Here is a 15,543-nt window from a genome sequence, read left to right on the forward strand (position 1 = left end):
TGTTAACAGGAAGAAGAGGAACAGATTTGAGAACAGAAATACTGTCCTCAGTTTTGGACATACTTTGCCATGCCTAATATACCTTTAGGTGGTTATGTCTTAGCAGGCAGTTGGAAGCATTTCCACTCTGACTGGCATTTGGGTAAAAATTATCTGGTTAGCTTTTATTTGTAGAGTATCTCCTATAAGCCAGCCATGTGATCAGTGCTATGCAGAGTGAGGTTTTGAAAGATATAAAAGTGATACCACTGACTTGCAGACTACACTTGACAGAGTTGAATTACATTCAGGAAAAATATATTTCACTTCTATCAGGTGCAAGCTACTATGCTAGGTATGACAGAGTGAGCAAGACACAGTCTCGGCCTTAGTGGAACTTGTGAAACGGAGAGGGAGGCAAAGTTTTTTTTAAAAAGCATGCATATCTTGTGTAGTAAGGTACCAAAAAGCTGCAAAATTAATATTGATATTTTAGGAGGAAAGGTCAGGTTTTCTTGTCTCGTCCTTCCTTTGAGGGGTGAGGGAGAAGAAATATGAAAGTTTCCTGGCCTGCAGAAACATACTGTGCAGGAAACTCCCTTCTACTAGGAAGCTTAAAGGGCATTTTATTAATTTGGGCTAGGCATACAGAGAGATTTTGTAAAAATGATTTTTATGCTTGTGTGATTTACACCAACTCAGGATGGCTGATAGCATTGTGTTGTAAATAAAGAGGGGAAGGAGATTTAGATTCCCTCCCTTCCCCCACACCTGTAAGGAAGCAGGTAACTAGCTAACCAGGTGCAGGAAGACAGAAATGAAGAAAACCTTTTCCTATTTAATGAGCCATTCGCAGGCATTAATCTCCTGGCGCCATGGAAACCACCCCTACCCTCCTGAAAATGTATAGTTAATATGTATATATATCTAAACAAAGAAATGGCAAATAAACACTAGAAAATTTAGGAATATCTATTGTGTTACCTTATAAGTTTTGATATTTAGAAATGTTTTTATAAATCCTATAGACAAATGTTATAAGCTTACTAATGAATTGTGTCCCATCCCCTTCCTCCTTTTCCCACCAACGTGTGTGCTCACGTGTGCAAAGGTATATGACCTGCCGCAAGGGCTGTGCCCTGTGCTTGTGATTTGGGTCTGCAAGTGCCCCGTGATAGTCATATGCGGCTGGCAGATTAAATAAACCTCCTCCTTTAATAAAAACTCCTTAAAATTCATTTGGACTTGGTGTCTCTACGTGAACTCGCGGAAGTAAGGTATGGGTACTTTACAACACTTGTTCCTTTTTTTCTTTTAAACTTATGAATTTTTTATTTCAGGAATTTTCCATTTAATATTTTCAGACTGTAGTTGGTTGTAGGTAACTTAGAAAGCCAAACCGCTTTGTAGGGGGTCTACTGTACTTTTATTTTTTTTTATTATTTTTTTATTATTTTATTTTATTTTATTTATTCATTTTAGAGAGGAGAGAGAGAGGAGAGAGAGAAGGGGGGAGGAGCTGGAAGCATCAACCCCCATATGCGCCTTGACCAGGCGAGCCCAGGGTTTCGAACCGGCAACCTCAGCATTTCCAGGTCGACGCTTTATCCACTGTGCCACCACAGGTCAGGCGGGTCTACTGTACTGAGCCCATCTTAAGTATTATTTAACTGTAGTAACGCCACACCAATGTAAAAAAAATTATTTATTTATTTTTTACAGAGACAGAGTCAGAGAGAGGGATAGATAGGGACAGACAGGAACGGAGAGAGATGAGAAGCATCAATCATTAGTTTTTTGTTGCGACACCTTAGTTGCTCATTGATTACTTTCTCATATGTGCCTTGACCATGGGGCTACAGCAGACCGAGTAACCCCTTGCTCAAGCCAGTGTGACCTTGGGCTCAAGCTGGTGAGCTTTGCTCAAACCAGATGAACCTGCGTTCAAGCTGGCAACCTCGGGGTCTCAAACCTGGGTCCTCTGCGTCCCAGTCTGACGCTCTAGCCACTGCGCCACCGCCTGGTCAGGCTTATTAAACTTCTTTAAGATGCTTTAACATTTCATATTAATACTGGTTTGGTGGTGATGAACTCCTTTAGCTTTTTCTTGTCTGGGAGTCTCTTTACCTGTCCTTTGATTCTAAGTGATGGCTTTGCTGGGTAGAGTAATTTGGTTATAGGTCCTTGCATTTCATCACTTGGACCATTTCATGCCAGTCCCTTTTGGCCTGCAAAGTTTCTGTTGAGAAATCATCTGACAATCCTATGGGAGCTTCCTTGGAGGTAACTACAGGGGGTCCTCAGATTATGAAACAGTTCCGTTCCTACAATAGTGATGTAATTCGAATTTTGGTGTAAGTCAAAACACAGCCTAGCCTAAGTCACTTACCTATCCTAACACAGTTGTAAAATAGTAATCTAGAAAATAAAAACACAACTAAGTCGCAGAAAAAATATTATTGCATGTTCTTCTGCTGTGCACAACCAAACTAGTTTGCCCCTATAGTCTGTAAATACAATGCTAACAGCGTAAGCCAAAACATATCTCAATTTTTTAAAGTTTTTATGGGCGTGAGCGTTGTAAACTCAAAAGGTTATATGTTGGCTGTTGTAACCTGAGGATCCCCTGTAACTTTTCTCTTGCTGCTTTTAAGATTCTCTTTGTCTTTTGCCTTGGTATTTTAATCATGATGTATCTTGGTGTGGGCCTCCCAGGGTTCATCTTGTTTGGGAATCTCTGCACTTGGACTTGTATGTTTATTTCCTTCACCAGGTTAGGGAAGATTTCGGTCATTATTTTTTCAAGTAGGTTTTCAATTTCTTGATCTCTTCTCCCTTCTGGTACCCAGTGCAGGAGTTTAGAGGGAGTGAGTCTAAGTAAGTCTCTGTGAGGGCTCTTTAAGAAGAGCTGCTTGGCCTGACCAGGTGGTGGCACAGTGGATAGAGCATTGACCTCGGATGCCGAGGACCCAGGTTTGAAACCCTGAGGTCGCTGGCTTGAGTGCAGGCTCATCAGGCTTGAGTGTGGGCTCACCAGCTTAAGTATGGGGCCGCAGCTTGAGCATGGGATCATAGACATGACCTTGTGGTTGCTGGCTTGAGCAAGAGGTCACTGTCTGCTGGAGCCCCCTAGTCAAGGCATGAATGAGAAAACAGTCAATGAACAACTAAGGTGCCGTAACAACCAGTTGCTGCTTCTCATCTCTCTCTACCTTACTGTCTGTCTATCCCTGTCTGTCCGTTTCTTTCTCTCTTTCAATCTTTCTCGCTAAAAAAGAGAAAAGAAGAGCTGGTTGGGGCTACCGCAGTTTCCATTTCACTCAGCAACAATCCGCACTGGCTTTTACAGCTAGAAGTTATGAGGACTTCTCTTCTTGGCACTGAAACTTTGGAGGGGGTGTGGGGCTTTGACCCTTTATTCCTCAGCGGGGACCTCTGCAGCTAAGGTTTCCCTCTCGATTTTTATCTGCCACAGGTGGGTGTGAGGCCAGTCGGTTCTGCTTCTCCTCCGCTCCTACCAGTTTGGATGTAGCTAGTTGTAGGACTTCCATTCAGGTAGATTCCAGGCAATTCTGAATGATGGTTTGTAATGCTGCTGGTTGAGGCCAAGTAGGTTTGCATTGAATTTGGGCAAATGGTAGAGGAACTGCGGAGCCCAAAAGCGTCAGGCCGTTACCCATTTATTAGAGGCTTGCAGAGACAGACAAGCGAATAAACAAAGGAAAACCACTTTTTGCAGTGGAGGGCAAGGGATCAGGAAGACGGGGTTGCTGAGGGAATCAGGGAACTGCGCCTTGCAGTAGCTGGAAAGCAATCTGGGAGAATTGCCACTGAGGGAAAGCACCCATAGCTTTTCATAGGGACTCGCACATGGCTTTCTGCCACATGCTCACGTACTAATTGTGCAAAATGCTCGCAAGGAAGAAACCAGCAAGCAAACGTAACGCAACTGTTTTCTCCACATGGTTATTGTGTAGTTTAGTTGTAATTTTGATGTGGTTGTGGGAAGTTCCGAGTACCGTATTTATCTACATCACCATCTTGACCAGAAACCCAAAAGGATTTTTTTAAAACAAACTTTGGTTAAATAATGGCTTTTGGACTTTGTCAGAGCATTCAAGTTATGAATTGCTAGATTTAAAAAAAATTTTTTATTGAATTTATTGGGGTGACATTGGTTACTAAAATTATATGAGTGCCAGGTGTACAGTTCTATAATACATCATCTGTATATTGCATTGTGGGTTTACCACCCTGAATTGCTAGATTTTTTAAATGATGAAAAGTCAAATTATTATATATCTCTTAGCACCATCTTATTTTTAATAATATCCAAACTGTGTGTGTGTGTGTGTGTGTGTGTGTGTGTGTGTGTGAGTGAGGGAAGCAGAAAGGTGCAGACTGGCAGGAGTATTTATGACCCTTACTATTCCTTTGCACTCTTCAGATATTGCTATCTTTCTTCCCCTTCTTTTCATTACGGTATGTGAACTTGAGTTCTCAGCAGTAAATATATTCACTTATTTTATTCTCCATTTAACAGTTCTGTGGTGGCACAGTGGAGAATGTGTTGACCTGGAATGCTGAGGTCGCTGGTTCAAAACCCCAGGCTTGCCTGGTCAAGGCACGTATGAGAAGCAACTACTATGAGTTGATGCCTCCTGCTCCTCCCTCCCTTTCTCTCTCTCTCTCTCTCTCAAATCAATAAATAAAAATCTTAGAAAAGAATAAGCTCTTCTGCTGCCCAGTGAAGAGCCTGGCCTGTGGTGGTACAGTGGCTAGAGGGTCAACCTGGAACACTGAGTGTTAAGGTATTTTTCCCCACTGAGGAAGAAGGAAGGGGCGTAGCCACCAAGTGTGGATAAGCAAAAGCTTTATTGAATACAGCACTTCTCGGACAAGATTCACTGGCCCGGGAGATGGAGATCAGGAAAATCGCATGGAGAGACCGCGTGGGGCAAATTTAAAGAGGTCTTCTAGGGTGGTCAAGCTAATATGACGTAGCGAAATCTCAGTGGTTGACAGACAGTCGCTCTTTTCCAAGGGACTCTTGGGAAGTTTCTTTTGGCACGCATGAGTGTGGGCGGTTCTAGACAAAGTTCTCAGGTCTGGGTTCCTCACATGACCTTCCCCCATTGCTGACCACCCCACACTGAGGTTACTGGTTCAAGGCCCTGGACTTGCCTGGTCAAGGCACATACAACAAGCAAGCAATGAACAATTCAAGTGAAGCAACTATGAGTTGATACTTCTCTTCTTGCTCCCCCCCCCCTTCTCTTCTCTCTCTGTAAAATCAATAAATAAAATCTTAAAACAAAGTTTACTTACATTTAGTCCTCTTGATTCATGAAAACTCAATAACCCCAGTGAAAGAAAAATTGCATCTTCATTGTAACAGGTTTAGAAAAGTAGTAGTGGTAGTAATTCATCACCATTGGCGAGCTTATCTATTCTGATGCCAACGAGGAAGATACTGTATATATTCTAGGAAGGAGATACATTAAGGAAATAACTGAAAAAAAGATCAGTAGTTGCCACTGCTGTATGCTGTAGGTTTTCTCTTCATTATTGCTCAGAATGGTAATTTTATTCTTTTTTCTGTAAGAACTGTACAGCTTGATGACAGTTCAAGGATACATTGCATTGCTATTTATCAATACAAGGAGACAGTGTTCCCCACAGGATTACATCTCAGCTGTGGGCACTTTTTCCATAACACTATGAAATGGTGTGGCAATTGCAATTCTACTGATAGGTGCACTTGTGACCTGTGTTTCCTTCTACAAAAGGTGCTGGGCAGAGGACATCTGTGATTTCATGAATAAGAGCCCTAAACTATCCTAAAGCCCTTCTTTTATCTTTCCTCATCTCTGATCATAACTTTTGTAGTTTATATTTTTTATCAATGTCCAGGCTGCAGCTGGAAATTTGTGTCAGAAATTCTGGAGCTAAACTTAGGGTTTTTGCTGTAGATTTTGGAAGTAATGTGTGTAACTGATATCCAAAAAAATTAACAGGGACTGCTGGAGAAAATAATTGAAACAGACATTTACAATCTCATTTTAAGGATTAGGTAAAGCTGTTCTGGCCGGTTGGCTCAGCGATTGAGCGTCGGCTGGGCATGTGGAAGTCCTGGGTTCAATTCCCAGTCAGGGCACACAGGAGAAGCACCCATCTGTTTCTCCATCCTTCCCCCTCTCTTTTCTCTCTATTTCTCTCTTCCTCTCCCACAGCCAAGGCTCCATTGGAGCAAAGTTGGCTGGGGCGACACCCCAGATGGGCCGAGCATCCCCTCCTAGTGGGCATGCTGGGTGGATCCTGGTTGAGTGCATGCAGGAGTCTGTCTGTCTGCCTCCCCACTCTTCTCACTTCAGAAAAATAAAAAAAGAAAAAGAAAAAGGATTAGGTAAAGCAACCAGTAGCTTTCTACTCTTGAAGGCAAATGTCCTCATAATTCCCCAGATTCTTTGTAACTATTCATTTTGTTTTCTCTCCTCCTGCTTGTGAAGTGAGTTCCTTGCAGATACTACTTTGATTTTATATTTGATACTCCTTTGGTGCTACATACTTGTTTGCAAGTGGTGCAAGTTAAACTGCCCTTTTTCAAAACTCTGAAAGAGGCAACTCCTAATCTCCCATAATCCTTAGAGCATAGTAGGTGTGCCATAAATACTCACAAGTTGATCATTTGTTTTAGTGACTTAAATGACATGGAAATGCAGACTAATTACCGAATGTGTAGTCTTGATGGGTTGGAGCTCTTGCGCAAAATACTTAAGGTTGGCTAGAATACTGTGTGTAAGCAGTGTTAAAGGATTCAGTTGGCTTCATGGCAGAAAAATCTGCAGTCCATAGTGATAGGCTACCCCTGTGAAAACATGGAAGATATCTCTCCAGCAAGTGGGCTCTAACTTCAAGATGACTTACCCTGTGGCCATCCTTTTCAGTTAACTTAAGCAGAGGCAAGTGAGTGGCATACATTTTTGCCAATGAGCTCTTGGAGGACTAGGCTAGGTCTTGCCTTCTAATTATTTGTATTTGTCATAAAGTCAAGTACTATGTCTGTTCCACAAACCTGTTGACTGATACTAGTTTAAAAGGAGAATCTGACCAAGAATGTAAAAGATGAAATGAAGGCCTTTTCTTTGCATTTTCAAGGCCCAGAATGCTACAAACACTTATAGGCTTTATTTAAATCTTTTGAAGTAGCCTCACCTGTGGTGGCGCAGTGGCTAAAGCATTCACCTGGAATGCTGAGATCACCGGTTCGAAACCCTGGGCTTGCCCGGTCAAGGCACATACAGGAAGCAACTATGAATTGATGATGCTTCCCACTCCTCTCCTCTCTCTCTCTCTCTCTCTCTCTCTCTCTCTCTCTCCTCTCTCTAAAATAAATAAGTTTAAAAAAAATAGATGTTTTAAATTAAAACACCACTTTTCTGGGATATCTTTCTTGTACTAGCTTAAGGAAGATGGTCTTGCTTCATGCCCTATCTGTATTCCCTGTCAGAGTGCTATCAGCGTTCATTGAATTGTTTAATAGCTCATCTTCATTACACTGTAACATTGTTTAATTTATTTTATTATTATTATTTTTTTCATTTTTCTGAAGCTGGAAACAGGGAGAGACAGTCAGACAGACTCCCGCATGCGCCCGACCGGATCCACCCGGCACGCCCACCAAGGGCAATGCTCTGCCCACCAGGGGGCGATGCTCTGCCCATCCTGGGCATCGCCATGTTGCGACCAGAGCCACTCTAGCGCCTGAGGCAGAGGCCACAGAGCCATCCCCAGCGCCCGGGCCATCTCAGCTCCAATGGAGCCTCGGCTGCGGGAGGGGAAGAGAGACAGAGAGGAAAGCGCGGCGGAGGGGTGGAGAAGCAAATGGGTGCTTCTCCTGTGTGCCCTGGCCGGGAATCGAACCCGGGTCCTCCGCACGCTAGGCCGACGCTCTACCGCTGAGCCAACCGGCCAGGGCTGTAATATTGTTTAAAAGAAATGTTCCAGGATGGTGTTTTTACTTTGACACTGGCTCTGCAGAGGTGCTTAATAAATTTTTAATGAATGATTAGGTTATGCAGTTGTCTTCTTAAGAGATGAAAAATCTTTGAACAAGTCAATGAATGAACAAAAGAATTGCAGTTTCTATCTAAACAGGAGTATTCCCAGAGCAGTCTGTGTGTGATTTACGGAGGTATTTTCTGTGGGTTGAACTTTTTCTCCAGGACAGTCATTCCTATACTTGAGACTGTTTTAAAAGTATACTTTTCCTGGCCCTGGCCAGTTGCTCAGTGGTAGAGCATTGGCCCAGAGTGTGGAAGTCCTGAGTTCGATTCCCGGTCAGGGCACACAGGAGAAGCACTCAGCTGCTTCTCTACCCCTTCCCCCTCTCACTTCTCTCTCTCTCTCTTTCTCTGTCTTCTCCTCCCCTCCTGCAGCCATGGCTCGATTAGAGTGAGTTGGCCCTGGGCACTGAGGATTGCTCCATGGCCTCTGCCTCAGGCACTAAGAATGGTTCCAGTTGCAATGAAGCAAGGGCCCCAGTTGAGCAGAACATCACCCCCTAGTGGATTGCTGGGTGGATCCTGGTCAGGGTGCATGCAGGAGGTTGACTCTGCCTCCCTTCCTTTCACTAAAAAAGAAAAAAAGTATACTTTTCTTGACCCCAGATCTACTGAATCTGGGTACTTTCTTTCTCTAATTGAAACTGCTTGAGTGATTTTCATACAGCCAGCCTGGGAACAAGGTCTTCTAGCATGGTCTGAGAGGCAAAGGTGGGCAGGCTGCTGGCCATAGGCTTGTCCCCTTTCTGCTCCTCAGATTTGTTCAAATGAGATTTTAGGCTCCTTTCTTGTTGGAAGTTTTGTGATATAAAAAACCCTTACACTGGGGTATTAGAAAGTTATTTATTTTTTCTTATTATTGTAATTGTTTTCTATAATCTTTAAATTTTCCATAAAAGAATATATTTGCTTTATAAGTGCACATAGATTGAAACTTCTAATATTATGAGGCTTATCACAAAAAATAAATTTTGCTGCTCCTTGTTCCACTCTCCAGACTACAGTATTTCCTGTTCTTTTCTATGTACTTCTAAGTGATAATATTTATACTCATTTCCAGATTGATCATTGTTGGCTGACTTTTTCTGTAGTAGATTAGGAGTTGCCTCTTTGACAGTTTTTTAAAAAGGCAGCCTAATGTGTACCTTTTCCAGATGAGAATGATAATGAATTTGGAAGCATGTTGGACTACACTTTTTGATTTGGAAATTACCGATGCAGACTTGCTGTATGAGGTGATAAAAATAATTAAAGTGGCTCATTCAGTATTTAGCATTGTTTCCATTTCCGTTTTTATTTTTGTTTATCACCTTCTGATAATGTCTGGTTGATTTCCTATGACTTTAATTGATCAATCTTAATCTTAGTTCCTAGCTCAATAATACATTTGAATCTCATTCTGCTTTACATGACTCAAAGAGATGCTGTATAGCCTGGCCTGTAGTAGCCCAGTGGATAGAGTGCCAATCTCAAACGCACAGGTCACTGGTTCACATCCCTGGGTTTGCCCAGTCAGAGCATATATGACAAGCAACCAATGAGCAGCTAGAATGAAACAACTACTTCTCGTCCACCCCCCTTCTCTCTGTAAAATCAATCAATTTTTAAAAAATGTATAAACTGTTATAATGATTTAAACTCTATCCAGTAATTATATAATTGTGGAATGCAGGAGGGTGGAGGAAATACTTACAGGGTTTTTTTTATTTATTTTATTTTTTGCATTTTTCTGAAGCTGGAAACAGGGAGAGACAGTCAGAGACAGACTCCCGCATGCGCCCGACCGGGATCCACCCGGCACGCCCACCAGGGGCTATGCTCTGCCCACCAGGGGGCGATGCTCTTCTGCCTCTCCGGGGCGTCGAGCCACTGTAGCGCCTGGGGCAGAGGCCAAGGAGCCATCCCCAGCGCCCGGGCCATCTTTGCTCCAATGGAGCCTTGGCTGCGGGAGGGGAAGAGAGAGACAGAGAGGAGGGGGGGGGGGGTGGAGAAGCAAATGGGCGCTTCTCCTATGTGCCCTGGCCGGGAATCGAACCCGGGTCCCCTGCACGCCAGGCCAATGCTCTACCGCTGAGCCAACCGGCCAGGGCAATACTTACAGTTTTTAAGTACATGTACCACTGACAATAGTTGTCATGTAATTCTCTTGTCAGCCCTGATAAATAGACCCTTTCCTCTCATTTTACAGATAAAGAAATGGAAGCTCAGAGAGATGAATTTGCCTGTGGTCTCACAGATAGTTATTAAAAGGGCTTGGATCCCCATCAGTTTTGACTTTAGAAACCACTACAGGTGTATATCAATTTTTAGAACTTTTGTGGTTTTTTTACAGGGAGAGAGATGAGAAGCATCAACCTGCAGTTGTCATTGCATCACTTTAGTTGTTCATTGATTGCTTCTCATACATGCCTTGATTGGGGGGTGTGGGTGGCTCCAGCCGAGCCAGTGACTCCTTGCTCAAGCCAGTGACCTTAGCCTTCAAGCCAGCTACCTTTGGGTTCAAGCCAGTGACCATGGGATCGTGTTGATGATCCCACACACAAGCTGGCGACCCTGTTCTCAAGCTGGTGATTTCGTGCCTGGGTCCTCAGTGTCCCAGGTCAATGCTTTATTCACAGTGCCACATCTGGTCAGGCTAAACCAAATATTTCTTTAAAAAACATTAGCTAAAGAAATTGTGTGTCCTACTATAACATTTTAAAATCTCAGCAAGTAGCATTTACAATTACACAAAACCCCGTAGGTAGGACTCAGCTCTACAGTTTTATTCTGGTGTGCCAAATTTAGATATGTCACTGGTTTTGAAGAGTTCTTCACAGTGACTCAGACTAAAGAGTTTAAAAATTGAGCCTGGCCAGGCGGTGGCGCAGTGGATGGAGCGTCGGATTGGGATGTGGAGGACCCAGGTTCGAGACCCTGAGGTCACCAGCTTGAGCACAGGCTCATCTGGTTTGAGCAAGGCTCACCAGTTTGGACCCAAGGTCGCAGGCTCGAGCATGGGGGCCACTCAGTCTGCTATAGCCCCACGGTCAGGGCACATATGAGAAAGCAATCAGTGAACAACTAAGGTGTTGCAATGAAAAACTGATGATTGATGCTTCTCATCTCTCTCCGTTCCTGTCTGTCTGTCCCTATCTATCCCTCTCTCTGACTTGGTCTCTGTAAAAAAAAAAAAAAAAAAAAAAAAAAAAAAAGAAATTGCAATTATTTGGCCATGGCCGGGTTACTCAGTGGATAAAATGTCATCTTGGTGCTCCAAGGTCTCTAGTTCCATCCCTGGTCAGGGCATAAATGAGAAGTAATCAATGAGTGCACAACTAAATAGAACTAAGTGGAACAATGAGTTAATGCTTCTCTCTCTCTCTCTCTCTCTCTCTCTCTCTCTCATTAATGGGATTTTTTTTTTAAATAGAAAGAAAATGTAATTATGTACCTCAAAGGGGAAAGCATTTAACAGAAAGCATTAAGTTCATGTGACAGTAAAAATTAAATTTATACTTTTTTTGTAATAGACAAAAGAAAGGAGGTGATGGCTTCTTTAAAGAAAACTGGCACTGAATATCTAAGTGTGGTGAAAAACTGTAACACCAAATTTTGTTTAAAAATTGCTATCATTTTTGGCAAAATGAAGTCTGTGATGTCAGAAGTGTGATAAATGGTTCTCTTTGGAAGAATGCCAAGAGAGTGGTAATTGGGAGGAAACACGAGGGTGCCATATGAGTTAGGAGGAGACATCTAAGATTATTCTCATGTTTCACCTTCAGGTAACTAGGCTAGATGGTGGTGTCATTTATTAGTGTAGGGACTGTACAAGGGAAGAGCAAATTTGCTTGACATTTTGTTTGGGCATAATGAATTTGAAGTGCCTGTGGGCCACTAGAGAGAATTGTCTGTTGGACAGATACATAGGTGAATCTAAGAAGAGAACTCTGTACTAGAGAGATGGATCTAGGCATCATTGGCACCTAGATTGTGGTCTCAACCACAGACCCAAGACCTGGGGCAGCTGCTTTGAGAGAACAGACATTTTATTTATTTATTTATTTAGTTAGTTGGTTAGTTATATTCATTTTAGAGAGAAAGAGAGAAGTGGGAGGGGAGGAGCAGGAAGTATCAACTTTCATATGTGTCATAACCGGGCGAGCCCAGGGTTTCGAACCAGGACCTCAGCTTTCCAGGTTGACACCTTATCCACTGCGCCACCACAGGTCAGGCACAAGAGAACAGACATTTTAGAAGAGGGCCAAGGATAGAACCTGAGGAATATCAGAGGTCAAACGTTGGGAGGTATATAGGAAAGCATGTGACAGAGACTGAGCCAGAATGGGAAAGAGGGTGGCCTGTCATTGCTGAAAGAATAAAAGAAAAAAAGGATGGACAGCAACCCCATATGCTGTGTTGTAGAGGTCCAGGAGGAGAACCACTGGCAAATGTGTCTTTTGGGTTTGGCAATTACATAGAAAGTCATTGGTGAGCCTGACCAGGCAGTGGTGCAGTGGATAGAGCGTCGGCCTGGGGTGCTGAGGACCTAGGTTTGAAACCCCAAGGTTGCTGGCTTGAGCATGGGATTATAGACATGAACCCATGGTCACTGGTTTGAACCGAAGGTCTCTGGCTTGAGCAAGGGGTCACTCGGTCTGCTGTAACCCCCCCTCCCCCATCAAGGCACATAAGAGAAAGCAATCAATGAACAACTAAGGTGATGCAACTAGGAACTGATGCTTCTCATCGCTCTCTACCTTCCTGTCTGTCTGTCTGTCTGTCTCACTTAAAAAAGAAAAAAAGGAAAGTCATTGGTGAGAGTAGTTTTAAGGGAGTGGTGTGGTCAGAAGGAGAAAATGATGGGAGTAGTGGGTAGAGAAATAATAGAAAGGCAGACGTTGTCAGTTGTGGGTGCAAGGAAGGTTTTGTTTAGACTTGAACAGGTTTGTGTGCTGATGAGGAGTCAGTTGAAAGAGATTCAAGTTGCTAGAGAAGGGATGGTTGATAATGAAGGAAAGGACCAGAGGAGGGTGATGGGCTTAGAGCATAGGTGGAGGATTAAACTTGGACGGGAGAGAGATGCCTTCTCTGAGAAAGCATGGAGTAGGTGGGAGTAGTTGCTGGTGCCGTTGAAGTTGTTGGTAGCAGCCTAGTTTTCTCAAGGCGTTGGCTCAGAATGAGGCAGATTGGGTGGGAGAGGGGCTTGAGGATGGTGGCAAGATTTGAAATGTATCTGTGGTGGGAAGTAGATGGGGAAAGAAACTGAGGCCTATAGAATGACCATAGCAGCACTGTGGTTCCATAGTTAGACCTTGATTTATGGAGGTACTAATTTGCATTATTCCCCCACCAAGACTCTAGAGCCCAGATAAAGGAGAAATTTCTTGACTGTTATTTCCTTAGGGAAGTCTTCCCCGATGTCCTAAGTTAATTTCTTTATCATAAGCGTCTATAGTGTTGTTCTTTCTTTCTCGTACTTATTAGAGTTGTAGTTTTGCATTTGATTTTTACAATTGTTATTATGTGAAAGTTTACTTTCCCCAGTAACTAAGTTTTTAGGAAATATATGTCTGATTTTGCTTACCATTGTACAGTGTCTGGCACCTACCTTGTAGACACTTGGGAAATATTTGTTGAATTTTATGAATCAAATATAGTGTTTCTCAACCTTTTAAATCTATCCCAGCACACCTTACTTTCATCTGAACCATTGTTGACTGCCCTGATCCTCTCCTGAAGGAGAGCAAGTATTGGATAGTGTGGGGTAGTGGTTCATAAATCACAGGTCCTGGAGTGAGGATGCCTAGGCTCTCCCCTTCCCCCCACCCAGCAGCTTGTGAGTTTACTTAATCCCTCTGTGCCCCAGTGTCCTCGTCTGTAAAGTCTGGTTAGTAATAGGACCTACCTCATGGGGTTGCCATGAAGCTTGCACGGGAGAATTCACAGAAAGCTTTTAGAACAGCATGTGACATGTGAAAATCAGTTATTGTTACTAGTGGTTTCAAAAAGCCTCCTAGGTGATTTTAATAATCTTTCCTTGAGACTTCTAACTTTATGGTAAAGGATTTGCAAGGCAGGTACGTGATAGCATTTTATCTGTGTTTGTTCATTGTCATATTTTGAATATTGATCTTCTAGGGAAACCGAGAAACTCTTAGACCATGATGGTCTTTTTGGCCCAGCAACCCAGTGGCACCCTGAATGAACCATTCTTGATCCTGTAGGAGTATCATTAAGAAGTAGAAACATCATGTGACTAGTCATTTTGGTAGCCATCCTATCTGGGATTAGGGATTAGTGAATGCTGTCTGCTTTACACCTGCCATGGTCAATTTTGATTCTTTGTTTCCCTTACAGAGGAGGTGGCCAAGTTGGAGAAGCACTTGATGCTTCTCCGACAAGAGTATGTCAAGCTGCAGAAAAAATTGGCAGAGACAGAGAAGAGATGCACTCTTTTGGCCGCACAAGCAAACAAGGAAAACAGCAGTGAGTCCTTCATCAGCCGCCTGCTGACGATCGTGGCTGACCTCTATGAGCAGGAGCAGTACAGGTGAGTTCCTGGACACAGCCAGTTTGGGGCAGTCAGCCCTGTAGCTTTATTCCCAGGCCACATTGCAACTTCTCTTGTTGACTTTCTTCCCAAGTTTATTTCTCTCTGATGAGGATCTTAGCAGACTTGTAGTTTCTAGAATGTAAGTTCCTTGAGGCAAGATTTTGTCTGTTTCCTACTTATCTTGGGCACAGAGCCAGGGAGTCATGGTGATAATATGTTTAATGCAAACAGGAATTAGCTTACATGTCCAGGGATTCAAAGGGGATAGGTCACTCTCCTTTGGAATGGTCACAGAAGGAGGCTAGTGGGCAGTATAGCATGATGGTTGAAGGTGGATTCTTGAACCACACAGCCTGTGTTAGAAGCTCAGCTGGCCATTTACTCTTCATGTGACCTAGAGTTATATGACATGTCTTAGGTTCCTAATCTATAAAATGGAGCTATAATACTCATCTTAAGGTTGATGTGAGAATTAAATTGATAAATATATGTTTTAAGCACTTAGAACAGTATCTGATATATAGATAGTAAATACTCAGTTGTTAGTAAGTAAATTTGGAAGTAAATGTTAAAGGCTGGGTAGGATTTAATAGAAATGACAGTGAGCCTGACCTGTGGTGGCGCAGTGGATAAAGCGTCGTCCTGGAAATGCTGAGGTCGCCGGTTCGAAACCCTGGGCTTGCCTGGTCAAGGCACATATGGGAATTGATGCTTCCAGCTCCTCCCCCCCCTTTTCTCTCTCTGTCCTCTCTCTCTCTTTCTCCATCTCTCCCTCTCCTCTCTAAAATGAATAAATTAAAAAAAAATTAAAAAAAAAAAAAGAAATGACAGTGATGTTACTAGTAGAGGGAGTGGCTAAGAATAGGCTCAGACATGGGAACATGCAGAGGATTTAGAGGATGGCAAGGGGGCCATTTTAGAGTACATGTCCATTTTGGGGGGGGCACTGGGAGAGGGAAAAGGTAG

General features: G+C 43.1%; 1 protein-coding gene across 1 annotated transcript in view; it reads left to right on the plus strand.

Moving 5' to 3' along the window:
- Positions 1-15,543, plus strand: part of ANKFY1 (ankyrin repeat and FYVE domain containing 1) — a 75,047-nt gene that overhangs the window by 7,595 nt on the left and 51,909 nt on the right. The window contains exon 2 of the mRNA XM_066363411.1: positions 14,382-14,574. Coding sequence (XP_066219508.1) covers positions 14,382-14,574 — 193 coding nt within the window. The remainder of the gene's footprint in view (positions 1-14,381; positions 14,575-15,543) is intronic.

Source organism: Saccopteryx leptura, chromosome 2 (genome assembly GCF_036850995.1).
Source record: "Saccopteryx leptura isolate mSacLep1 chromosome 2, mSacLep1_pri_phased_curated, whole genome shotgun sequence".
NCBI classification, from domain to species: Eukaryota; Metazoa; Chordata; class Mammalia; order Chiroptera; family Emballonuridae; genus Saccopteryx; species Saccopteryx leptura.